General features: G+C 47.3%; 1 protein-coding gene across 1 annotated transcript; it reads right to left on the bottom strand.

Moving 5' to 3' along the window:
- Window positions 1-63: 63 nt before the first annotated feature.
- Window positions 64-27,631, bottom strand: PRODH (proline dehydrogenase 1). Its single transcript, XM_077307741.1, has 14 exons — window positions 27,264-27,631; window positions 25,280-25,488; window positions 21,880-21,914; window positions 18,734-18,877; window positions 17,856-17,920; window positions 16,335-16,451; window positions 10,882-10,961; window positions 10,382-10,463; window positions 9,642-9,734; window positions 8,146-8,292; window positions 6,087-6,262; window positions 5,880-5,978; window positions 5,621-5,709; window positions 64-4,804 (listed from the first exon to the last, which is right to left on the bottom strand). The coding sequence occupies exons 1-14, from the start codon at window positions 27,600-27,602 to the stop codon at window positions 4,611-4,613; spliced, it is 1,869 nt and encodes a 622-aa protein (XP_077163856.1). The 5' UTR covers window positions 27,603-27,631; the 3' UTR covers window positions 64-4,610.

Here is a 27,631-nt window from a genome sequence, read left to right as displayed (position 1 = left end):
GTTTTTACCTTCCAGCAGAATCTACCAAGTCTGTGCTGCTAAGCAACAAAGGCACACATGGAATCTCACCAACCTGGTATACTTTATTTATTCCATTTCTATACCACCCTCCTTACAGCTCAGGGCAGTTTACAATAAAATATGAGTTTGCAGCTCATAGTATGCAGGACACAATAACAGTTTGAACTTGTAACACTTTGAACATAACAGTACAGAATATATCAACTGTTTTGGCATATACCCATTCCAAACTTAACAGCAATTTAACCTCTTAATGGACAGTGTACACCATTGGCTGCTAAACCGAGTGTTCTTCCATTTTATGCATGGCTGGATCAGGCGTTGCCCTGTGTTCTCTTCTGTTAGGCATAGCTGGTGACTGGGAGGGGCTTCTGAGCTGGTGTTGCTCCACTGGCCTCAGCCAAAGACTTGGTGGGAAAGCTCCATTTTGCAGGCCCTGTGGAACTGATTTAGTTCCCGCAGGGCCCTGATCTCATCTGGGAGCTCATTCTGCCAGGTGGGGGCCAGGACAGAGAAGGCCCTGGTTCTGCCTCTTTGGGGCCAGGGATCACCAGCTTGTTGGTGCCCGAGCAGTGTAGAGCTCTTTGGGGGGCATAAGCAGAGAGGTGGTCCCTCAAGTACACAGAGCCCAGACTGTGTATGGCCTAAAAGGTGCTTACCAGGACCTTAAGTCTGATCCAGAATTCAACCGGTAGTCAGTACAGCAGCTGGAGTGTAGACCGGATGTGGGCCCTCCAAGGTGTTCCTTGGCTGCATGTTCTGTACCAGCTGTAGCTTGCAGATTAGGGATAAGGATAGGCCCATTTACAGCAAGTTGCAGAAATCCAGCCTAGAGGTGACTCTTGCTTGGATCACTGTGGCCAGGTAGGGTGCTAGCAGCTTAGGTTGGCACAGGTGGAAGAATGCCAGCTGTGCTACTCTTGTGGCCTGTTCCTCCATAGAGGGGTGTGTGTGTCAAAGGTCACACCCAGGTCCCTGGCTGAGTGTGCCAGTGATAGTTGCGCTCCATCCAGGCTGGGAAGTCACTCATCCTCACTGGGACTATTCCTACCAAACCTGCAGGACCTCTGCATTTGAGGGATTGAGTTTAAGATAGCTCTGCTTGAGCCAGCCCATGGTTAAGAATGCCCCTATCTAATCTGGAATACCGGATTTGGCTCCCCACTCCTCTACATGCAGCCAGCTGGGTGACTTTGTGCTAGTCACAGCTCTCTTAAGCTCTGTCTTACCTACCTCACAGGATGTCTCTGGTGGGGAGAACAACAAAACAAAATCAGAGTCCAGTGGCACCTTTAAGCCCAACAAAGATTTATTCATGGCATGAGCTTTCGAGTGCAAGCACTCTTCCTCAGACTATGAATTGACCATTATGACAGTGGGAATACAAAGCAAAAGTTAATCCAGTTATATTAGTAAACTGTGTCACAACATCCAAATACAGCCATAGGACAATTCTTTGCTAAAACAGCCAATCAGTCCCTTCGAATTCAGTTGTAGTTCACAAAAACATAGGAGAAATAAAACTGTATGTCAGTGATCAACGGCTTCCACCCCACCATTTGCTGCTGGCCCTATCGATCTCCATACAAATGTGAAACATTCCTACAAGAAGAAGCTGAGCTGGCAGCTATCTTGTCCTGGGGCCAGAGAGTTAAATTCAAGATTACATTATATATTACTAATAGTCACATAGTCCCAATTAAAATAAATTGTGCGGAATGTGGATACACGAGTTAAACAAGGTTAGCATGCACAGTGAGATAAAAAACCTATGTCCTTGTTGAGTCCAGGGTATGTAATTGTTTTGAGAATTGTAATAACTTGCATTTCTGCAATCTCCCTTTCTTCTGGTAGGGAGAGGAAGGGAAGACAATTATAAGCCACTTTGAGACTCCTTTGAATGGTCAAAATCAGGGTACAAAACCAGCTCTTTTTTAGTAAGGTAAAGGTATCCCCTGTGCAAGCACCGGGTCATGTCTCACCCTTGGGGTGATGCCCTCTAGCGTTTTCATGGCAGACTCAACATAGGGTGATTTGCCAGTGCCTTCCCCAGTCATTACCGTTTACCCCCCCAGCAAGCTGGGTACTCATTTCACTGACCTCTTTTTAAGTACAAGTCCTTTATTATGAGGAATTCCCATTCCGTACAGGGTAGAATTCTAGTCTAACTACTTAGGATAGATCACAGAGCTGCAGAAGGCATGCCCTACCCTCATGGTGCTGAGATGGAGAAGCGAGGGAGGGGGGAGAAGGTGGCATCCAGAAGGAAAACACCCTGGGAGTAGCAATCTACATATCAAAGGGCATCAGAGCAGGAGAAAGGAAGGATGCTCATAATCCTGATGTATCTATTTCTCTGACTCTGCATTGTCCCCCTCTGAAGAAGGAGAAGAGAGCAAATTCCTTCACTTCCAGTACAAAGCCACTTCTGACCACCTCTCATTTTAGAAATCTGGCAGTGCCCTTTCGTCCCAAGTGAGAAGATACTTCTGTCCCTTTTTTGAAGCAACTGCTGAGCTTTGAAAACATTTCCTATGTGACACAGAAGCCCTGCATTAAAAATAGGCCAATCTGATGACCTATGATTCAAAGGAAGGCCCTTTATTTGCCGGGAGGGGAGAGCTGTCTTGTATTTGACTTTCCTTCCTGCTTCTTCCCAAATTCCATTTTATGTTCCTGGTTTGGCTATTAAGCCAAATGGTTGCACTCAACATAGAAACTTTCAAGCTGAACAACCCCCCCCCCCCAATTTCCCCTCAGGGAGCATCTGGTTGTGTCTTTTATTTCCAGTACTGGGAGCTAAGGGGAGGGGGACAGCTGTTGAAAATCACACTCCTATCAGTGCTAAACTAAATGCCAACATAATCAAAGAAAAAAAAAACAGCCGCTGCCAGATTAAGAAGCTTTGAAAGCACGAGCAGGGCTGGCACGTGAGCAAAAGGTCTCATTCAGCAGCCGTGCAGCAGAGACAGGGGCTATTCTCCCTTTCCTTCTGTCCTTTTGGGTCTCTCTGCACTGTGTGGAGAGAGACACTGGCAGGCATTTTTTACTGGTCTTAGGGGCCTGGCTACTGCCTGACCTCAGCTCCTGCAGGAGGCAGTCCTACCAGAATAGCTTACATACCAGCTGCTTTGCTTCCCTGCTCCACTGTGGCTCTTTTTTCAAGGCAGAAGATTTAAGTGTGGATATCTTGCTGAACATCTTTCAGCTATGGGCACTATAGCTTGCGGGCGCCACCTCCTGGACATGCATTGTAAGTGTCGGCCGAACCAGAATGGAGAGATTCCCCGTCTGTGTTGCCCCCCACTGACCGTAACCCCAGCTAGATTTTATTATTATTTGCTTGCCACTGCAGACTCATTCACATGACGGCACAAAGGGAAAACAATTGCTCACCGCTTGCTGTTATCTTGCTTTGTGTCCCTGATGGGATCACTTATATAGGATCAATCACATAGCTCCCTTGAGAACAACTAATATTTGTAGGACATCGATGTCCAAAGGGTAATCCTGCTCCAAGCCCAGGTCATGCTTCCTGCACCTTAGAGGTATGAAGGGCAGGACAGGGGAAGGGAGGAAAAGGTAACTCACCTAACCCATGCAGTTGCAACATTTCACCGCAACTCCAAATCCCTGCAGAACAGATCCTTTGCATGGCCTTGGTAGGAGAAACCTATGCAGGCTGCATGTACGAAAAGAAACAGGGAAGGTAGTGCCAGCCCAGAAAAGCATCTTTTTTATGTCCCTCGAACAGTCTGACAGATAAGGGAGGGCTGCACTGGGGGGAGACGAGACAGAGGACCATGTATGGCCCAGCTGTCCTCCTCCTGACTCTTGCAAGATACAAGAGTCAGAAGGCTGAGAGACTCAAGAACACACAGAGTACCTGTTATGCTATCCTCAAGCCAATATAACTGTTTTGTTTTTTTTTGCTTGAAAACATTCGTAAGCAATTTGAAACAAAAAAAGCTGGAGTATTGCAGGACGTGAAACATGCTGCTAATAGGGAGGGGTTCCAGCGACTGCAAGGAGTGCCTTGGCCTTCCCTAGTGCTTAGGAAGCAGGCCTGTGATTTTCCTCCTCTTGCTTGCCTGGGGGTGTTTTGGAAGCCTGTGGCAGAAAGGCTAGCCAGCTCCCATTCTGTGCTCCCAGGCATGGCCCTTCAGGGGCCGAGCTGTGGGCGGAATCCTTCTCCCAGTTATTTCCCTTTAAACTCCTTTGCTGAACATCAGTCAGCTGTGGGTATTGTAGCTCAAAAAGGCCCAAAAGTTTGTAACATGTTTTTTATTTATGATGGGGATGGCCGAGTCCAAGACAGTAAGAAGTATAAAACCAACTCCCCTGTGCTTGTAAAGGGAAAACCTACTGGACATAAAAGCTCACAACGGTCTCAAGTAGCAGGAAGCAGGTCCACACGGTTGCAGCACAAAAGAGAAGGAGATTCTCGGAAGGTACTATATACACATGTGCCAGCAAGGAAAGTGTTCCGGATTGGACACTAGCAGCAGGCACGACCAAGAGCATCGGGTCTCCTCAGCAGCTGGCCAAGACGTTCTACTGTACTCCAGAAGCTGGCACTTGAAGGCAAGTTAGGGTGGGCTTGGTCTGTAGAAGAGGGTGCCTGAGAGAAGTCGTCTCTTGAGCTCGGCCCACAGGAGGTGCCGCTCCTGCTTGGCTCTCGTCATGAAGCCTCGATTCTCCTGGGCTCTCCTGGACAGGTAAGGCAACACTTCGTTCACAGCCCCGTAAGGAACGTATTTGTAGACCGGGAAGCCAGCTTGGCCTAGAGGCAAAAAACAAGGACAAAGGGGCCGTGAATTCACGCTCTCAAAATGCTCCTGGAGAGAACGGGTGAGCACACCCTTTGGGAACTCCCTTTGGGCGTGCTGCATTTTTGCAAGGAGAGGATGCCAGACATAAAGGAATGCTGGCCAGACTTGAGAAAGAGCAACCCTCGGGATAACAGCAAAGAGAACTTCAGGAAAAGCAAGTCTTATCACTCCCTCTGTTTTATTGCACCGTTTTTCCCAACAGCTCAAGTTAACCATGTGCAGGTTCTCGCCTTGGAATCGGGGGGAGAAAACGAAGGCCCAAAGGAGATGCAGCACCAGGAGTTCTAGGAGTGGAACTGTCAGTGTAAATCCTTCTCCTTTAAACAGTGAGTTGTGCAGGCTGCAAACCCCTGAGCCCCACCTAGGACAGGCAGGCATCATGTGGTCCCAAGCAGGACTTGTCTCCCAGTCAACACAGAGAGGACACAGAGATAGGGTATCCTAGGTCAGGAAGGGCTTTAAAGGTGACAACCAGCTCTGTGAGTTGACCTTGGAAAAAGACTGGCAAGCCAATGAAGCTGTTTCAAAATGGACAGTGGATGTTCCCTTGTGGATGGCTCCTGACAGCAGCCGAGCGTCTGCGTCTGGACCAGTTGCAGTTCCTGGGTTGCCCTCAAGGGCAGCCTCACACAGACCATATTGCAATAGGCTCCTTTTGGATCCAACACCCCAACATGAGCTGCAGAAGCAGCAGAGGGGGTAGACCAAAGGAGGGTGGGGACTTGGGTTCAACATTATGCATCCCTGCAGCCTAGGCAGAAACTTACCTAGAGGGAAGGTGATTTGGTCACACATGCCCAGGAGCTGCCCGAAGGAGATCTTGTTCTCAGAGGGATGGATGCCGAGTTCTGCCATCCTAGGGTGCCAGGAAAAACCATTTAGATCCCCCTGAAGCAACCTAGGTGCCTTCCCACCTTGCCCACTACAGCATGCCCGATTACACTCAAACACACTCTGAGGTCGTCTCCCAGGCTTCAACAGCTCCCTTCTGCCACAGCAGGGAACGATTCACCTGCTGCTGAGTACCTGCGAATCGTGAACTTGACTGTGTCTTCGTTGTGGGAGGCCACCATCACACTGGCCCTCCGGTGGAGCTTGATCTCCTCCAGGATGTAGTCCAAGCACCTGCAGGGCATGGAAAGGCAGGAGCATGAGGCTAAAGGAACTAACTGCCTGGGGCTAACCTGCCTTTCCTGTTACCCCTCTAAGGTTCCAAGCCACCTGCCCACTTACCTATGGTACATCTCACTGGTCTCCTGGTAGGCTGGGTTGATGGGGTCCTCATAGCCCAATTCAGCTGCCCTGCTGCGCTCCTGATCCATGTAGGCACCTCTCACCAGTTTGGCTCCAAAGTGCCAGTCTTCCCGACGAGAGAGCTCCACATCCACAGTCACGTTATCAAAGGCTTCCTGCTCCGAGAGGGGGAAAAAAGGCAGAGCAGGTTGGCTGCTGCAGTGAGGAAAAGGCCAAAAGGTACCTAATCCAAGGCACAACTGGCCAGCAGCTACCAAGAGCTGCTGTTGTCCTCCTACTTAAGGCTGCTAAAAGGGACACTTTATTCTTTTAAGGCAGGGGTAGTCAACCTGTGGTCCTCCAGATGTCCATGGACTACAATTCCCATGAGCCCCTGCCGGAAAATGCTAGCTCATGGGAATTGTAGTCCACGGACATCTGGAGGGCCACAGGTTGACTACCCGTGTTTTAAGGTACGTTTGTCAGTTGTGGAAGGGTTCTCATCTTGACCTTTCCCGTGGCTCTCTGCCTTCCTCCAAGGGACCACAAATTCGGACATTGGGGGACTTCTGCATTCACTCCCCTGCCCACAAAGGATGGCAGGTTTGCACTGTGTTTATATCTCTCGACAGGAAACTTTCTAAGTCAGCTTTGAAAACCTAGGTTCTACTGCCATCTGCTGAAACCCTTCTTTTCCCTATAAACAAGATGCATTTTCAGTTTTATGCTATGACATAGAGCGTTCCAACGGAGTAAGGAGGGCTGATTTCCCAGCATGCTCTACAGAAAGAATGGTCCATTCCTCACATCACACTGCTGTCCAGTTAACTCCTCCACGCTGGCTCTAGCCCAGGCTTTAGCTGCCCTGTAGAAGTCAACATTGACTTTCCCCCAGTGACCTGCCAATACAAGTTCTTCAGCTGCCAATGTATTTTGCAATAAAAATCAGCCGCAAGTCAGTTCCAGACTATCAGACCACACAATCATCCATGCTATCATGTTGTGACTGAAATTGAAGCTGGAAATGAATGCTGTGCCCTGGAATCTCTCTCCAGTTGTTTTTTGCTCAGCATTCAGCCTGAGGAAGAGTGCCGTCAGACTATAAAGCACAAAATCTCATTAGGAAAGCAGCTGGTTTTAAATCATGGTGTGGTTTTCTTTCTAGTGGACCAAGCTGCCCTCAGCTCCCTGTGGCTGCCATTCCCCACCCTCTCCGCTAACGGATAGCCTTTTTAGGCTTAAAAAGAAGGGCTATATTGTGCTGTGTGTTCAAGTGCTGTCAAGTTACTTCTGACTTAGGATGACCCCATTAATTAATGTCCCCCCAATGTAATTAAAAGCCTTGTTCAGGTCTTGCAAAGGGAGGGTCAAGGCTTCCTTTGTGGCTCAATCCATCTCAAGTTGAGCCTTCCTCTTTCCCTGCTGCCTTCAACTTCTCCTGGCATTGTTGTCGTTTTCCTTTTATGTTGCATTACAATTAAAAACAAACACACACATACCCAAAGCCACAAGAAACCCTTCAGGGCTGCAGGGAACCGAGGCAAAAGTACCCTCAAGTGGGTGAAATCTGAAAAAAAATCCACACCTTCCCATCCCCACTGGCATGAGCAGTCTTCGGCAACAGTCTTTTCAAAAAAGGCCTCGCCAAAGCAGGTTTAGGAAAGCCGAAGCAAGGCAAAAGCTGAAAGGTGGTGTGCCAATTCTTGCAGGAAGATGGTGCCTAATTGGGAGCCAAAGAGGAGTCCACATCAACCTTCTGGGGCTCTCCAACCTTCTCTGCAAGTGACTTACATCTGTCTACATTTAGCTTTTGCCCTGAAATTCTGGCAGCCAAAATGGTTATGCTGCCTTCCTTGTATCTAGGGGCTTCCCATTGATATTAGAAGCACCATTTCTTTAGGGGTGCAACACCCACATACAGATTGCCAGAGATGCCCAGTCCCTGTGGGCAATCTCAAGAGGTTCCCTTTAGCATCCCTTGCACAACAGTGCCTGGACTTGGGAAGACTGAGTAGCACATTCATCTGGGCTGGCCTGGTCTCCATCCTCACCGTCTCACCTTCAGGTAGCACTGGTAGGTGTTGAAGATGGCTGCTCTCTGCCGATTGAACCTGCGCTGCATCTCCAGGGTGAGGCGGCTGATGGCCGGCTGGAAGTAGGACTGCTCTGCATCCACCATCAGTCTCACACCCACCTCTAGAGCTTTCTGGAGGGGAGAAGGCAAACTGGGTCATCATGGCCCAAAGGCTGTTGGAATCTGCTCCCACCCACCCACCCAGCAGCCACTTGAGAAGTTCATGGCAGAGGACAGCCTTCCACAGCAATTTTTCATGACAACTAAATCTACACAACAGAGGAATTCTAGGTCTGAATAATAGTTTGCAAGATCAGATCAGAATACCTTTATTGGCATGATTACTAGATTCAATAGTAAAACAGTGAAATATACATTTTATTTTTACGTATCTATCTATCTATCTATCTATCTATCTATCTATCTATCTATCTATCTATCTATCTATCTATCTATCTATCTATCTATCTATCTATCTATCTATCTATCTATCTATCTATCTATCTATCTATCTATCTATCTATCTATCTATCTGGATTTTTATACTGTCCATTCTTTGCAGCTCCGGGCAGTTTACATGGAACACTACATAAATTTACATGGAACATTATAACTATGACATTGGATAATTTTCATTTATATAATTTAATGTAGATTATATAAATTTACATGAAATAATTTATATTATATAAATTATATAAATAAAATTAATGTAAATATAATTTACATATAGAGATAACACTATTCAGAGTTCCAGCTTTTAAATCAACCACATCTCTGAATTATCTGTTCAGTACTTGGCTCATATACAAAATAATTCTCTAGAAACTTCTAATGGAAATGTTGCTACCCTCACAATATGGGTTGAATTCTCATCATTCAACATCTCGCTTGCAGCAAGTTTCTTATTTACGCCAATTTATATTTCTTGAAATATTCCAAAGGGGGCTGGCGATATTTTGAGAATGTTACACAGTCAAACAGTATGTGGGCCAGAGGATCTGGCACTCTGCATCCATGAAAGCACCATCTTTCCTAAGGGAATTTCTAAAAAATCAACCTTTCGCTACATTTGAGAGAAATATGTTAAATCGTGCCTTAGGGCAGGCCCTTTCAGTTCAGTCATTACATTAAAGGTCATTTTTTTAAATCTGTGGCATATTTTTGGATACTGTATGAATGACCCAAAGGGGTTCTGGATTTCTTATACTACAATGTGAATGTATTGTTTTCAATAGACCTAGTTTAGCACTGTGCAATGAAATGTATATTTGACATATTTTTGTTTCTCAAGCCTTCTTGGTTGCTGGGAAAAGATAAAACTTTCCTGACCCTGGGTATGGCAGAGCCAATCCAGTCAAGGACCCCCCAAGGATAGCTTTATTGGACATCCACCTCCATTATTGGGCACCAGAGCCGTGTTCCTCCACAGCAGCGGCTGTGCTCCAGAAACAGGGGAAATGCCACTCCTGAGATCTCACCTTGGCCAGGACATCCATCCTCTGCAGCATCCGTTTCATTTGCATCTCCTCCTCCTCCGTGAAGCGAGACAGCAAGGGCTCCAGCTGCCCTGTCTGCAACCAGAGAAGAAGACATTGAGGTCTCTAGTTGAAGAGCTTCCTAGCCCTTGTAGCGAGAGAAGAGTTTCCTGCACAGGGAAGACCCAAAGCCAGTGAGCGAGCAAAACCACTCTGAACTCAGGCTGCCCCAGTTCCAGACCCAGTCCATCAGGGGAGAGCCCTGGATACTTGGCTCCCACTTCCTCTTCCTGTCCCCGGGCACAACAGAGGCTAGGGCACTGGCTCTCCTTTCAACTTGCATATGAAGCCCAAGGGCTTGGGACTGTACCACTGGAGCCTTTTGAGGCTGGGGTGGGGGAGCACAGACAGCAGCTTTGGGAAGAGAGCTCCAACCCACCAAAAAAAGGAGCAGTGTCTTATAAGACAGTCTTTAAAGAGAAGCAGCACAACACTGGGGAGGTGGCATCAGAACAGCAAGCGATAAAGGAGAAAACAAATTTGCAGACTGACCCCACCAATGCCTGGCCAAAGCAGCTGATGAGCTTGGCACGGGTCACCAAAGCAACAGCAATACGCTGGGGTCTGGTTAAAAGAGGACCAGGGTAGGGGAAGGGTAGCAGTTCCTTTGGCTAATATTATTATCATTATGGTTATCTGCAAAGCCTGTTCCTAAGAACCTTCTAGCAGGCCTGGTGACTTACTTTTACATCGGGAATGAGCAGCAGTCTGGAAATCTCAGTGCGGTTATCAATCAAGCTGTTCCAGTCCAGCAGGTCCACTGTCCTAGGGGTGGGGGAGAGAGAAAAGGTGGCCTTTTCAGTGGCTGGCCTGGAGTATGCGTCTTCGAAAATCATTCCCTCACCTAGTCTCACAGAGGGTCTCCCACACTAAGCTGCAGTGTCCAGCTCAGGGAAGTGGAGCTAACCTGGGGGTAGCAAGCTCCCCATCACTGGCGGTGCAGGGTTTAAGTTCCTGTGGGGAAAATAAGAAGCTACCAGATGATCAGGAGCCCATTCCCAAACACATCAGCCTGCCTTCTTTCTCTCTCAGGCATTGCATTTTCAGCTTCTCCTGAAGTCAGAGGAAGCTGGAAACCTGAACTGTAAAAAGCCCCTGAACCAAAATGTGGGGATTTTTCCTTTCGCCCAAAGCAGACAACCTGTTACCAAAGACCACCGTGCCCTCTGGCCACCACACTCACCCAGATTCGCCCAGCATCTCACCGGTGAACCAGTGCTGGCTCTCTGCCTTGGTGGCGACTCCCAGCTTGGCCAGTGCCTCCTAGCAGAGATGAAAGAAATCGGCATGGAACCTTGTATTACAGCAGGATGCTCCCTTTTCATCCAGAGGAAGCAGGCATTCACTCAAACCTTCTTTGCACCTGGAATTCAGCCCAGCCTAGCACTTGCCAAGTTGTGGGGCTAATTCCAGCTTCTGGATGATGGTGGTGCCGGTCCAGGATGGTCCCAGGCCTGGTACATCGTAGGCCCTTGGTCGGCTCGTGGCAAGGGAATGTGGAAATCCGCACTCCCTTGTTGTAGCCCGACTGAGGGCCTGCATCTTGCCAGGCCTTGGACCAGTGCTGATGTCATCCGGGAGCAGGAATTAGCTCTGCAACAGGACGAGCCGAATTCCAGGTGCAGAAAGGGTCCCAGAAACTCTGCAGGCTCTCGAGAGGGACAAGCTCGGTACAGAAATCCCACCCCCCAAAAAAATCCTTGGTCCTTGCAACATGGATTTAGAGGTGTCTCAATCAGGCTCTGCTTTAATTTTTCCATCATCTTCCTCCCTCACAGACTTCTGAGACAACATCAGGATCTGCTAGTCATCAACATAAATACAACATAAATAGAAGCCAGGCCTGAAACTTCACCTCCCTCCTCCAAATTCAGAGTTACAACTATATGGGGGAGCGAAAGCCATGATAACAGAGAGTTTATAAATTTAGCTTCACTCAACATGGCAGAACAACCAATGAGAGGAAAACCAGCCAACAAGGGCTATTTTTAAAAACCAGGCTGTGCTATTATTTTTAAAGAAGTATACACGGCATAAATCCAGCAGTTGGGACAATCAAGTTGAAAAGTTTGGACAGATGTAAAAGATTACAGATGCCTAACATTTATGAAACACTGTTGCTTTGAAAATTCAAACAGAACAAATGCCTTGCAAACAGGCGGAAGGGAAAGGGGAGAGCAGAGAACACACAAAGGTAAAAAAAGAGAAAGATCTCATTGTTCAAGACATTTCGCATTAAGATAAACTGCTTTATGGCTCTGTAAACCCAGATAAAATGAGGCTGACAACATGGCCGGCAACATAATTCTCATTCTTCAAGTAACTCAAGCTGATCAAGAGAAGAGGCACACAAGGTTTTAATGCAAATAGGGGGGGGGGTGAGGGTGGAGAATACAGCAGCAAACCAGGTTGGTTTCTTATTTGGGATATTCCAAACACTTCAACATCTCTGGGCATATATAAAAAACAATTAACAGATGTTCCTTATTTTAGAAGAAGAAAAGTTTGTTCTTATATGCTGCTTTTCTCTACCAGAAGGAGTCACAAAGCGGCTTACAATTGCCTTTCCTTTCTTCTCCCCACATATTAGCTTTGGAAATAATTTTTTAAAGAGTTTGATTTCCCTTCTGTATGTTCATCTTCATCACCATTTGAAAGAAGGAACGTATTTGCAATGGGGGCCTCAAGGATGCTCTTCATCCACAGCAGCGGTGTTTGAATAGAAGATTCAGAAGGTTTTTATATCCCACTTTTCTCAAAGCTTAAGATCGCCTTTCCTTTCCTCTCCCCACAACAGACACCCTATGAGGTTGGTGGGACTGATAGAGCTGTGACAGAACTGTTCTGTGAGAACAGCTCTAACAGGAGTGTAACTGGCCCAAGGTCACCCAGCTGGCTGCATGTGGAGGAGGAGTGGGGAATCAAACCCAGCTTGCCAGATTACAGGCCGCTGCTTATAACCACCACACCACTCTAGCTCCAGTTTTTAACTAGTTTTAGCTCTAGTGATTAAAAACAAACCAACAGATCAAGAATGTTAAAGCCCTTGAACAAACTAAACTGACAATACATGCAGAGGATATTACTTCAGTGCTGCTAGACCTAGTAAATTCAGTTGAAGCCTTATTACAAGTTATAAAAATTATGTCCTGTAAATTATGGCTATACATTAAATGGAAGTAAAATGTGATTTTTTAGTATTAAACATTAAACTACAAACCCAAGAGGCAACTGACAATTTTTGCATGATTGAGCTGGAGGGTGGGGAGATTAAGCATAAATAGTCTTCAAATAGAGGCACTATTAAATGTTATACTCCACTCATTAAAAAGATTAATGATCAGGTAGCGAAGAAGGAAGTTATCAATTAGGCAACAGTTAAAATGATTTTTCCCACCACAGTTTTTAAACCTTCCTATTTATGCTCCAGAACATGTTTAAATACAAAGAATAAGAATTGGTTTTTATACCTGATTTTCACTTCCCAAAGGAATCTCAAAGTGGCTTTCCTTCCAACAGACACCCTGCGAGGTAGGTGGAGGCTGGGAGAGCTCTGACAGAACTACGCTTTGAGAACACCTAACAAGACTGTGACTAGCTCAAGGTCACCCGGCTGGCTGCATGTGAGGAAGTAGGGAATCAAGCCCAGTTCTCCGGATTAGAATCCACCACCCTTAACCACTACACCAAACTGGAGAAGAAATCTAGGGAAGCTAGTAAACATTTTCACATCAAAATTAAGCGAGGGTAGTTTATTAGTACCCTGTTTACCTGAACTGGTAGCTACCGAAAACTGATACCCCCACCCCCAAACTAGGGGAAGTCAAGCACAAAAACTTCCTTCCACAGACACCCTGGATGAATAACCAGCAGCAAACAGGATGGGGAAGATGGCACGTCCTGCCCCTCCACCACTCACACCTCATCTCCATCTTCCCTTGCTTCAGCCATGTCTGTATGTCCAAGCTCCCCCCTGTAGCAGAGCTACAGTGCAAAGCTGTCCAACTGACAGGCACAGAAAGTTGAAAACACTATTAAAAGGCTGAAAGGGGCAAAATGCAGAACTGGATGTTGCCATTTTGAAGGTATGAAGACCTGCCCCACCATACTTGTAGGTGAGGCTTTGCCCATAGCTTCCTTGCAGTTCCCCTGAATTGGGTCAGAAGAAGATTTCCGTTGATCTAGGTCAATCAGGAAAGCTCTTGCTCAGAAGTGGCAGGATGTTGCGTGGATACAACCTCAGCCCCTACAAGGAGGAGGGGGGAAGCAGCCATGTAGAAGCAGCCATGGAGGTATCGCCGCAATCTGTTGATATAAGACGAGTAACTGCATGCATAATACATAACCCCTATCCATATATTAAAACAGTTTTGATAAGCTTGGGGGACATTAAGAACAGGCTTACTGTGAGCATCTTGCCCATTAGTCCTGCTTTTTGCAATGAAATGGCAGAACAAGCATCTAGGAAAGCAGCTTTTTTTTTTTTTTTTACAAAAAGTATTATTGCAGATAAGGGATAGATTTACAATACCCACGGCAGTTTAATGAAAGGGAGGAGACCTCCCTCATTGCCGTAATTTCCACTGACATTCTGCGACTCTGTTCCTAAGAGCACGTCAACAGAAACTGGGTGTCATATGAGTGACCAGGAACTTCCTTCAATTAAGGGAATTCTTACCCAACACGAATGCTTTCTTAACGCACACTGAGTTAAAAGAAAAGGAAAGAGAAAGAAATCAAAAGAGCAGAGAGAAACTGGTTCAGAGAAGTGGTAGCTGGCTGTTATAAAGGAGGTAAATGTGTCAATGGCTGCTGGTTGATACCAGATTGAAACCAGTGTTATGAAGAAAAGAAGAAGAGTTGGTTCTTATATGCCGCTTTTCTCTACCCGAAGGAGTCTCAAAGCGGCTTCCAATTGCCTTCCCTTCCTCTCCCCAAAACCGGCACCCTGTGAGGGAGGTGAGGCTGAGAGAGCCCTGATATTACTTCTAGTCAGAACAGCTTCATCAGTGCTGTGGTGAGCCCAAGGTCACTCGGTTGGCTGCATGTGGGGGAGTGGGGAATCAAACTCTGCTCGTCAGATTAAAAGTCCGTGCTCCTAACCACTACACCAAGTTGGTTCTCCTAACCACTAAACCAAGCTGAAGAACCTGACTTTGACACTGTGATCTCAAGGAACTGTAACTAAACTTAGAGTTTCTGGAAATCACTAGTCAAACCTACCGTTGCTATAAATTAGATGATTTAACCTTCATTATGAGCACCCTGTTGAGATATGTGCATTATTTAATCTCTAATGCTCATAAAAGGGATCTTCAGGATGCCTAGTAGCAGCTAGCCAATGAGTGGGAGGATAGGGAAGAAGTGAATTTACAAATGTAGTTGGGAAGAGCCTGCAGTGATCCACAGGCAGTTAAACTCATCCATTTGATTAGATTTAGAGACTTTGTTTAGAGGATTCAGTAATGTTATAAGAGCTGGAACATGTAGTCATCTTTATCAGAATTTACATAGGGAGAATTTAAAGAACTGTGCAGCTGCTGTAGTAATTGACAGTAAAACTTAACATCTGCAACAAGTAGTTTTAGTAGAAGTGGATTATTAGATGTATATTGCAATTAATGGATTGGACTGCTAATAAGAGGCAATTAGCATAACTGGCAGATATATTGGAGCCATTTGAAACAGAAAAAGACTCTAATCTCAAGCACTTTAATATGAAATGACTCCATGTTTTGTATTTAATAACCAAACATCATGATCAGGACTGGGGATGGGTTATTCAGCACAGATAAGCCCCCAAATATTTGAATCCATGCTGATTTGAATACCTTTCAGGCTTATCTAAGCCAAATCACACATCCCATCAGTTTAAATCAGCTGAATTGGAGTAGCCTGAATTGATTTGAGCTTGATTTAACTGATTCAAGATTTGGCTGATTGAGAAAGAGCCTGCCATATAGCTGATTCTGAGGCTCAGCTGTTTGGTGGGCTTTGTAAATGCCTCCCCCCAGACTGCAGAGCCCGTTCTCTGCAGGTTGGGAAGGGTTGGGGAGGGGAGGAAGAGCCTACCAAACAGCTGAGCTTCAGGATCAGCTGTTTGGCAGGGTCTTTAAATGCCTCCCCCACAGACCTAACTGAAGCTGCTGGGAGCCTGTGCTCTGTAGCTTCATAGGAATCTGTATGGGAGACATTTAAAAGGGAGTGAAACGGACTGCTTCCCCTTTTCACTTGAAGGGGGAGGGAGTGAAAGAGAGCCCTGAATGGCTACCAGCCACTTAAACTGAACTGCCTGCCTGCCCCCACTAATCACCTCCAAGGGGAAGGAAACAAAAGGGACTGCTGGAGACTTTCCCTGGATTAACTGGCTGTCAGGCTATGTGGGGGTGGGCGGTCTGAATCCCCCCCCTGCACAGTCTAAGCTGATCCAAGGATACTGGTGTTCAGGTGATGCCCAAATAGTTTACTGCCGAATCTAAACTGTGCCAAATTTTAAATGCCTGCAGTATAACAAAAAACACTGTCCACAATCAAGTTTCTTGTGAGCAGGCCAAAGTGCAAAAATAGAACAATTTTTGTCTTCTGGTGCTCCCAAGGAGTCTCTCCTACTGGGGAAAAAGGCAGAGTTAGACTCACCTGCAGCTTCTTCACCTCCAGCTTGGTCTCTAGGGCTGCAAGACCCCCCTGGCCCTGCTCTGCAGCCATCTGGTGGAAGAACCTCCGCCACTTCACCAACACCTCTGAGAACTGCAGCTGGAGACATGGAGAGCACAAGCCCTTGTTATCAGGCAGGCTCTGCACAGGCAAGGGTCATGTAGGGCAGGGTCATATAGGGCAGATGGCAAGGGTCATATAAGGCAGATGGCTCAGGCATAAGAACATGAGAAATGCCCTACTAGGTGAGATTAACAGCCTGCCAACTCAGTTGAGCACACTGCTTGCCAGCCATGAGCTTCTGGGAATCCCACCAACCAGGGTATGAAGCCAATAGCCATCTTCCATCTCACAGGTCAACTCTCATTCTAATACATATTGCCTTTCCATGACAAAACATTCCCAGCATGCATTTTGTCTATCCCCTCATTGAAGGTCACCAATCACTTGTAGCTGTCAATTCTACAGTTTGTTATGTGAAACAGGATTTTTGCCTAAGCTGAACTCATTGCCAGCTGCTCATTTCAATGACTGATCCCAAATTTGAGTATTTATATGTGTGAAAGGTAAGAGCCTCTTGTGGCACAGAGTGGTAAGGCAGCAGACATGCAGTCTGAAAGCTCTGCCCATGAGGCTGGGAGTTCAATCCCAGCAGCTGGCTCAAGGTTGATTCAGCCTTCCATCCTTCCGAGGTCGGTAAAATGAGTACCCAGCTTGCTGGGGGGTAAAACGGTAATGACTGGGGAAGGCACTGGCAAACTACCCCGTATTGAGTCTGCCATGAAAACGCTAGAGGGCGTCACCCCAAGGGTCAGACACGCTAGAGGGCGTCACCCCAAGGGCAGATACCTTTACCTTTACCTTATGTGTGAAAGAGTTCTTCTACACCACTCAGTTGCATAAACTTGGGCTTCCTAGATCCTAGTTGGATTCGGTGACCACAACACCATACTAGCACTCCCTCATGTCACGTTTCTGCTGAAATCAGCTTTCCCCTAAAATCCCAATCACTATATTCACCCCACCCCATTAACACCAGCTTCACAAACTTCACACAACCCAATATCAACAAACTGGCATCAAATACGAAGACAGCAGACATTCATTTCCAGAGTGTGGGCAAGACCGCTCAAAATGGGGAAGCTCAACTTACAGAAAGCAACAAAGAAGGTGGGCTCAATAAGCCTTCCAGGAAAAGAAGATTCTCAAGGCATTATTTATTTATTTTGTCATATGGGGTGTGTAGTGGAGCCAGGAGATCTGCAAATTGTCTGGCAGCCAGGGATGTTTGGAGGTAGTTTGCCATTGCCTGTCTCCGTGTGATGACCCCTAGTTCTGCTTGGAGGTCTCTCGTACAAATACTAGCCAGGGTTGGCCCTGCTTAGCTTCTGAGATCTGATGGGTTCGGGCTTTCCTCGGCTATAGCTGTGATCCCACTGGCTTGCCAAACCTAATCACATTGGATAGACAGGGGAGCAAGTCAACAGCTTGCATTTTACTTACCAAGAACTGAGGCCTTCCCAATGCAGTAAGTTTAATAGCAGAGAAGCCGTCTTTTGAGCTGCCAGCTGCAAAGAGAAGATTAAACACAGTTCATCCCTTTCCTCAGAAGGGCTGTGAGACCCCACAGGCGACATGACACTGTTCTTATTTGTTTATCCCATATGAAATCTTATCCCCCTTTATTTTAACCAATTTGCACATTGCAATTCGTGACATTACGAAGTTCTTGGGGCCTTTGGATCATGTACAGAGCAGGCGTTTTGTTCTTCCGAGACTGGTGCGGAAGGGCCAGACTGGATTAGAACTGTGGTCCGTGTGGAAAAAGAGCTAACATGATTAAAGGAAAACCGTGCAGGTGCATGTGAAATCCTTCTCCACATGCAGCATGGTCATGACCCAAACTAGGCCCCCGCATGATTTGAAAGACACACATGAGCTGGCTGGTCTGGGGGTGGCAGTCAACTAATATAAATAATAATAAATAATAATAAATATGATCAAGTCTTCGTGGCAATGAGAATTTTGTAACAAATGACTTGACCCTAAGTGGCACAGGAGTTTGAACCCAGGGGATTCCAACATACTAGTCTACTACTCTGGTTATTAGAAAGGGGTGGGTTGAGTATATGAAGCTTCTGCTCATACAGCTGGACAACTGGTCATTCTATCCAGCATTAACTCTTATTGGTAGCAGACCTCCACAGTCTTGGTCTTTTCCCATTTGCTGAAAATGACAAAGGTTGAATCTGATGCTCTTCATGGGATACCTACTAGTGAGCTCGATAGCAGAAGGCCCCTTCACTAGCTGGCAGGACTCTGTGTGTAAAGATTTGGGAGGAACTGACGTAGAAGGTTCCCATGTACAACGCAATGCCTACCTGAAGCTTCTATGCACTGCAGAAAGGTGTCCATGTGGTGGTCACACTTGGCTTCATCTGCATAGAAGTAGGTGCGGGCGCTGATGACACCAGCCCGTCGATCACCAAACCCACGATGCGCACTGTACTGCTTTTCTCTTTGCTCTGTGGGGAAAAGTAAAGCAAGGAGGCCTATATAAAGTTGCTCTACAATAGCTTCCCAAGCACGTTGCCCCCCCTCCCCTTACCTACCAAAACCAGTCCTACTTTGGGCTTTGGGGGCTTATGAAAGCTCCAGAGTAGGGTTGTTTTAGGGCCTTAAAGATAAGTACTAGCACCTTGAACCTCAATGTGCTCTCTCCACCTGGTTCCTATAAGGAACTGCATTCTGTCTTTTCTGCATTCTGGACCAGTTGAATAGAATCATAGAGTTGGAAGGGACCTCATGGGTCATCTAGTCCAACCCCCTGCACTATGCAGGACACTCACATCCCAATTGCTCATCTACTTTATGCAGGATACTCACATCCCAATCACTCTTCTACCTTTGTATCTGATATGGAAATATCATGTAGAGCAATACAGAAGTCTAATCTAGAGGTGATTGTTGCATGGATCACGGTGACCAGGTCAGGAGCAGATAAGGTGGGGTGCTAGGGGATTCTGCCCCTGGCAAAGGTGGTAGAAAGCTTGGTGGGCAGCATTTGTGACTTGGACCTCCAATGATAACAAGTCCAGGATCACACTCAGGCTCTTGTCAGCGGTCAAAGTTGTTAGCTGGAAGTTGTGGTGCCTCCTCTGGAGTCTGTTAACTGGATCTTAACCCATCTTAGCTGGATTCAACTTCAGTTGAAGTTGAGCCAATCTACCACAGCCTCCAGGCAGCTGATCAGCACATTGTGTGTGGGTAGATGGATGACCACCCATTAACAGACAGAGCTGGGTGTCATCAGCATATTGATGATACTCTAGACTGAAACTCTGGATTAGCTGGGTGAGGGGGTGCGTGTAGATTCTGAACATCGGGGAAGGAATTGTCCTCTGTGGGACCCATAGGTCAGGGTGTATCCCTGGGAGGTACTCTCCCCTACCACCAGCCTCCACCCCTGAACTTGGAGGAAGGACTGCAGCCACTCCAGGGTAATGTCTTGGTCCCCCATGTTGGTTAGAATAATAGTAATAGGTCTGGCTCTCCTCCATTGCCAGAATCTACTCTGCTGGTACAGTGGTTAGAACAAATTGCATGTTGGGTAAACAATCTCCCTTGATGTAAGATGCTTAGGCACTGGCCAAGCCCCAAAGCTTGCCTAAACTGAAAGTTCACAGAAAAGTATAATACAAAAAATACAGTGATGCCTTAAAGACTAAATGTTCATTTCAACAGGACCATCAGCCCACTTAACCAGGAAGATCTGTCAAAGAATGTTTTACTGGGGAATTTTGAAAGGGGAGGCTGAGATACGGAAGAGTCAAGGCATGGCATGAATCTGCCGAGCTGTTTTTCCACAGAAGGCAAAGTGAAAGCAACTATTCTGGGAAATCACTCAGTTGCTAGGAAGAATTACTCCTGCTTTCACTTCCCTTAACCACCATGACAACAGCAACAACAACAACCAGTAGCCTCACCTACAGTTGCCAGCCCCCAGCTGGTGGCTGGAGATCACTTGCTTTACAAGTGATCTCAGGGGACAGATTTGTTCACCTGGGAAAAATGGCCTTTTTGGAAGGAGGACTCTATAGCGTAAACCCCATTGAAATCTCTCCCCTCCCAAGCCCCCATCCTCAGCCTCCACCTCCAACCTAGAGCAGGCAACCCGAGCTTCACCTTTCTATGACTTTCAGTTTAGACCTAAGCCAGTGACTAATGACACTATCCTAAGCAGGGCCTTATAAGTCCATTGAAGTCAGTGGGGTTTTTTTGGTGTAATCGCTTCGGATGGCACCATAAGCATACTTCAGGACAAATACCACAGAGCTTCTAGACTTGGCAAAACTCCGTGCAAAGTCATGTCAATTCCATAAAACTTTCAGAAGACAGAATCGGCCCTATCGGTACAGAATCGAGAGGATCAGTTCAGGATGATTTAAGGCAAGATTGTTTAATTTGTCACACATTCATCAGTCATTAGTGGAAGGTGCATAATATGCTTTATGCATTAAACACTTTTCAATTACACTTGAATTAAGCTATTATGGTAAAAGCATGGCCAAAACGTTGCTAGATTACCTTCTAGGCAACATCTGCAAAATGAACCTTAGTACATGCTGAGGATGAATCTCATGATATAGCCAGCATGGCACAAAGACAAAGATATTTAGAGGAAGAATAAGTATGCTACATATGTTCCACATGATGGATATTAACTGAAACTTAATCTTACTGGCTGGCACTTAAGTTAATTGCTGCATAATGCAATTTTATTTTTGCCATTGTGAGCCAAATACACATATTTTTCACTACCTCTACAAAATGCTGGACAGTGCTCAAATTATTTTTTAAGCCTGATGGCAGCATTTAAACAACTTTGCCTGTTGGGAACTACAAGCCACAGTTGCGTTGGCTATAGCTGATAAATACAGCTCATTTATTGATGGTCCTTATCATCTCTGATAACAGAGAAAGGAGATACAAGAATAGAAGCCAGCGTTCTGCAGGAGTTTGTGTAACTTCTTTCCCATTTGTATTTAAAAGTTTCTGTAAAAACATATTCATACTTTCTTATAGTTTGTCTGCTACAATATTTCCAGACAGACCATGCTGCATGAAATGGATGCGTTTGACAAGTTTCTTCGTATGTCAAAATAAGAGTTCATGCTTCTATTTTCACCACTTTTTTGTTAGAAGCATTCTTTGTATTGGCACAGCTTCAAGGCCTCATCATACCTACTCCAGCCCTGGCTGTGGCATATCACCTGCTGCCAAAATTAACACTGCTTGAGAGAGCAGAGTTCACAAGACTGGTCATCATACTTGGTGAGTCAGCTCACGGCGTGGATCACAGCCTAGCCCCTTCACACAGCTGGTGTGCTTCAGAGGGAATGCTAGAAAGGCCTGCTCCACTTTACATGCTGCTGTGGCAGAGACTGAAGGCAAGGTGATCAATGGTGGGAAAAGAATGGAAGGACAGGAGCTAGGAAATAGCTGTCCAGAAAGGTCTTTTACTTACTGCCCGTCTCCTTCTCAAATTCAGAGGTACAGGAGCTGGAAGGGACAGAAACACCCTAGTAAGTCACAGGGTTACTTCACGGGTACACACCACCTCACCTCTCATGACCTGGGCATGCTATGCAGGCGAACCAAGAACAGGGACCAGCGGAAGCTTCATAGATTCCAGAGGACCGATGTGTGAATCATGGAGTGAGTGCCTACATGGAATAAGACTTGTATGTCTTTGTATGACCTTCTGGTATTGTGTATATGTGATGCTCTCCCTGCATGCAGAAAACTAGCCTAAATGAGGAATATATAAAATTCTTCACTCCCATGCATTACTTTTTAAAATGCAGGAATCTTTGTATATCACAAAGGACTGCAATGAAGCTTCTATTCCGGGTTAGCTTACTGGACAAGAGATCAGCCAGGCGCCAAAAGCAACTCACGAGTAGCGGCTTGCAATACGAGAGCTGTGCAGAAATTAGATCCGTTCAATTCTCACAAGAAATCCTGTGACATGGATTACAAGTGCTGGCTGAGCTGAAGAACAAAGTAGAGCTGGTAGTGGCCGGGGCAGGGGAGGCCAGCTGTGAGCGCCTCGGAATATGAAGTGGGTCTGTTTTTGCCTTGCAGCAATGCAAGAAAATCCTTTATCGGGATCGCTGCGGGCAAAGGTGCAGTTTTCAATGGTGCTCATTCTGCCCACATCAGGAAAGTTTGTTAACCGGCCACCCTGGTTTATGGCCTGAGTTCTCTTGGCTAAGGACAAAACTGCAGTCTCTTTCTCTCTTTCACCCCAGGCATACTAATGAGGTTTTATATTGAAAGTGATACCAGGTAGCTGTCATTACGACAGTGTAGTGTAGTGGTTAAGGACTGGTGGACTCTAATCTGGAGACCCGAGTTTGATTCCCTGCTCCTCCACATGTAGTCTGCTGGGTGACCTTGGGACAATGACAGTTCTCTCAGAGCTCTCCCAGCCTCACTGGGTGTCTGTTGTAGAGAGAGAGGAACGGTAGGCAATTGAAAGCCACTTTGAGACTCCTTTGGGCAGTAAAAAGTGGAATATGAAAAAACAGCTTTTTTCCTTTAAAGGGTGGCCGATGTAGATCACCTCAGACAGAAGGCTCTACAGCTCTTCCTGTGCAAGCCTCAGCATGACCACATTAAGTGATTCGCTCAGAAAGGAGAAAAGTTTATCGAGAACTGATGACACCAGGCAAGTAAAACCCTCCACTGTTCAAAACAGCATTTCTAATCAGTGTGAAATTAGACCAGCTAAATGTTAATCAAGGTGTAAGCCTTTGCATGCATAGTATGCTTTGTCAGACAAAACCAAGTGTGAGGAGGAAGGGTGCTGTGCACATAAAAGTTTACACGTGGAATAAACTGTTTTGCTACTTCAGAACAACACAGCTACCCACTTGAATCTATATCCAGGGTAGAAAGAGGTTGCACAGAGAGGGGCAGCAGTGCAGGAAGCAGAACGAGGCAACCCCAGGCCGCTCCCCTGAGAAGTCCCCTTCCTGGGGTGCCCAGTTTTGGCTTGTACAGAGCTGCACATTCTTCTGCCAGCTCTGCTGCTTGCATAAGGGCTCTGCCTCTCTAGCAACCAATCAGGAGGAAGGAAACAGGATTTCTCGTAGCCAATCATGCTGCCCGTCAGCTCGTTTTTCTTCCTTGGAAGTGGCGAGTTGTACACTGTGTACTGAGCAAAGAGGAAAAATCCAGCCTGTGTCGAAAGATAAGTTCCTGACTTCCAGCCCACAGCTGCAGGCGGGCAATTTGACACCTGCCCCCTGCAATTTCACTTTCACATTGGAAATCATATGTTTCTCCTGTGTCTATGCCTCAAGCAGCTGCATTTGTTGGCAAGCCCCCACTGCATGAAGACAGTGAAATACGGGAAGGATCACATAGGTCAGGGGCAGAACAAATTTCTTGCCAAGGCCCGGGGATCAATGCAATGCCTCTAGTTAAAGGGGTTTCAATCAGCAGGGACACGGGAACACTCCGCCTGAGTCCTTGGGGAACTTCTGCTAGTTGGGGGGGAAATGCTGAACCTAAAGTGAAGCACCATGTCACAACTCCATGATAAAGCATCCCTGAAACCACAGCAGGGAACTGAAGTTTAGGGAAGAGGCCATTTGCACAGCTTTTACAAAAAAAAACAGTTGGGGTATGCTCCTCAGAGAACTTAACAGAACAGTTTTGGTAGCAAGTGGCTTCTAAGCCTTTCCCTTTAATAAAGGACAGCTGTCATTGCCTACTGCAGTCAGAAGCAAGGCCCCTTTGCTAGGGACTTCAGCTGCATTCAGATCTTGCTAGGCAGTGAACTGCTGCCATAATTCATTCCTGGATTATCCTGTGCGGACAAGCCAGAATAGCTGCAAACTATGGCAACAGCCAGACAACTGGAGAATGCAGCCATGGGCAAGAACGCTGAGCCTCTACGGGCCTACAAGGAACTCCCTCGAAAGTGATGCAGGTGTCATGCAAAGGCACAGAAAGGTGACCAGTTTCCGGTTCCCCTTTCCAAGTGTGTGAACCAGTGTGTGAACCAGTTCAAGTGCTACACACATGAATCCTGATGACTCCCCATGGCTCATTCAGAGTCCAGCACTCCTGGTTTTGGGGGTGCAGGTGGCGACAAGCTTAAAATTATTAAATGTGCACTGGGTGCCCAAGTCCCAGAACGGAAGATGAAAAATACTAGTGAGAATGTGCATTGCTCCCTCTGCTTTCCAGGCTGTCTTCTGAAACGGGAAAGGTTAGTTTGAAAGGACGTGATGACAAATAAAACAACACCCTGGGAAGAGGTCACAGAAGGGCAAGATCAGAATTAGCCTTTGTGCAGGGCTGAATAGTGACCTTTGGGACAGTCCTTGCATCCTCAGCAGACACCCCCAATCTTAACATTCAGGCTGGTTTGGGCTAAAAAACCCTGAAATAAGACCTTCCCCTTCACTAAAGGCCAGTGTTGTCCTGTTTTAAGCTGCCTTGAATGGGCAGTGACGCAATGCCATATACCAGCCAGCAATGTCAACACCTCTGTCCTTTATTCCAAGCTACTTCTGATAAGCACAGAGGGGAGGGAACGGCCTGCATACCTATTGGGCATAACCAAGCTAACTTGCCCATTAGGAAACCCTAGAGGTTTTTCTAGCATCGGTGTGGCCTTTTGGCCTCTCCCACTTACAGCTGCCTCTCTACTCAGGTCTGGGGCTGACGGCATAATCAGCCAGCCATTCAGAAGTGATGCAAAAGCCAGGCTTGATGCAACCGCCTAGTTCAGCACCTCAGCCATCCTCCTCTCATGCAAAGCAGCAAGCAGGACACGCTGGCGTCTGAGACAATGCAGCCGCTGGAACCGCACGCCCCAGCTGCAAGGAAAACAGTCTGAGCATGCTTACTCCAGTTCCTTCTTCTCCGCTTCCTCTGTGGTCAGGTCCTCCTCCACACTGTAGTCCAGCACGGAGCCCACGCCATATGCAAGGTTGTGCTGGATAAGAGGCTTGATGTCTTCTCTGTCCTCCCCCGCCACAAACTGCCCGTAGAAAGTCATTTTCATCAGCTTCTCGAAGAGCCGCTGGCCCAGCAGCTTCCGGGTGAGGTTCATCAGCTGCAAGACAGAAACAGAGGTATGAAGAGTACCACAATTTCCCTCTTGGCCTTTAGCTGGGCCGCCTCCTTTTCTAGAGATCCTTCCAGGGACTGCAATCTGTTGAGGAGAAGACAGCCCCCCCCCCTCATTTCATAACCATCACTTATAAAAGCAGGCTCACGGAGAAAGGGCCTGGAGCGACTTAAAAGGGTGAGGTTTTCTCTTTTCCCTCTCATAAGTTCATGGAAGGAGGCACTTTCTCTGTCTCCCCTGTTACTGCTGTCTTGAGTACTTCTCTGCTTAACTGTACAGGAAGAAATGTGCTGGTAAAGTGGAAGGCATCGGGTGCTTTGTGTTGATATTGTTATGAACTTATTACCCCAACCATATTTAGATTCTCTGTTCTTTATTAGCTAGGCGGGGGTAGTCAAACTGCGGCCCTCCAGATGTCCATGGACTACAATTCCCAGGAGCCCCTGCCAGCATTCGCCAGCGGCCCTCCAGATGTCCTCCATGGACATCTGGAGGGCCGCAGTTTGACTACCCCTGAGCTAGAGGCATCACATTCTTTGTGTACTTTTTGGGTGGGACCATTATCCTGCATCCTAAGGTCTCATGAGGCTGGATTGTCATGTAGGGAGTTCTTAGTCTGAGGAAGAGTGCTTGCACTCGAAAGCTCATGCCTTGAATAAAACTTTGTTGGTCTTAAAGGTGCCGCTGGGCTCTGATTGTATTATTTTTCTCATGAGGCTGTAAAGTCTTTGCTCTAGCAGCTTCAATACAAAGGTAATTTCCAAGGTCATCTCTGCCATGGAAACAGCGCTCACCAAAACATACCTCAAAAGGACCGACTGCCCATGTTCCTGCAAGAGGCACCCACAGGCCTCCAGGAAGCTCCCAAGCAAGGCACAAAGGTGACAGCACCCAGAGTGTGTCCCAGGTACTCAAAAGCATCCCTATACCCTTAAGATGGAAGTTCCATCCAGCACTTGTGATTGAACAGGTACTAAAAAAAGCCATCTGAGCAAGCACTTATTCATTCAGCTCATGCCAGAAAACGCTACACGTCATCCCACCCCACTCCTCTTGGCAGAAGGGAGAGACAACACCCTGCAGGGGCTACTGCTCCAGGATAGGGTCAGGAGGAGCTCCTTGAATCCTTACTCAGCCATGGAGGCTTGCAAGATGCCCACAGCAACCTGGAATCGTTGCCGGGACAAAAATGGATGATATGGTAAGCTGCTTTGGATTCCCACGGAGAAGGGGTTTACAAATGTATAAGTGACGGATAACACCTGGGTGTTGTGAGTTTTCTGGGCTTTGTGGCTGCAACCTGGTGATTTTAGGGACCCAAACTACCAGATCACAGCCACACACCCTGGAAAACCCACACCCACCAGTTGCCTCCAGCTGAGAGCACCCTGGACAATTCACTAATAAGAAGCACAGAAATAGATAGAAGGGAGACAGGACTCAAGGAAACAAAGGGAGGCTGAAATAAAAGTGAGGAGAGGGAGAAAAGGGTGGCCAGTAGTGGAAGAAGAAAAGTTTAGACAGTGGGATTACGCTGCTCTGACCCAGTGGAGGACCCATAGGGCGCTGGGGACAGAGGAAGTGCAGGGTCCCCGGGACGGACAGCGCCTTCGCGGGAAGCTTTCAGCCGCCTCCGACAGTTGCGAAGCCGGCTAAGGGAAGGACCGAGCAGGCGGCAGACAAAGGCAGGCGCGCCCAGGTCCTCCCTCGCTGCGCCGAGCTGCCTCCTTCGGGGGGCAGCCCGCTTCGGCTCGGCTCACCTGCAGGGCGCGTTCCACCAGCGGATCCGCCGAGCAAAGCGCCAGCACCAGGAGCCCGCGGGCCAGCTCGCCGCTCGTCTTGCTGCGGAACGCCTCCCGCGTGTCGGCGAAGTCCACGGGCGGCGGCGGCGGCAACTTCTGGGCGCGGGGCGCATCTTGCGAGGGCACCGCGGCCAACGGGGAAGGCGATTGCGGCGCGGCAGGTGCGGCAACAGCCGGCTTCGGGGCCGTCGCGGTGGAGAGCGGACAGCGCCTCAGGAGCCCAGCCGAGGCTGCTGCGCGCAGCGCCCGCGACCCGCAGCAGATGTTCTTGCAGCAGCCGGCCATGCCCACATTCATGGTGTTGTGAAGAACGCGGCGCGTGTGCC

Source organism: Paroedura picta, chromosome 13 (assembly GCF_049243985.1).
Source record: "Paroedura picta isolate Pp20150507F chromosome 13, Ppicta_v3.0, whole genome shotgun sequence".
Lineage (NCBI taxonomy): Eukaryota > Metazoa > Chordata > Lepidosauria > Squamata > Gekkonidae > Paroedura > Paroedura picta.
This window is presented reverse-complemented; position numbering and strand designations above follow the sequence as displayed.

Coding starts and splice junctions, on each gene's coding strand:
- PRODH (XM_077307741.1), bottom strand. CDS start 27,602: ATGAATGTGGGCATGGCCGGCTGCTGCAAGAACATCTGCTGCGGGTCG. Junction 21,915..25,279: donor GCGGAGAAGAAGGAACTGGA/GTAAGCATGCTC, acceptor TGTCCCTTCCAG/CTCCTGTACCTCTGAATTTG. Junction 18,878..21,879: donor ATTTGAGAAGGAGACGGGCA/GTAAGTAAAAGA, acceptor TTTTCCCCACAG/AGCAAAGAGAAAAGCAGTAC.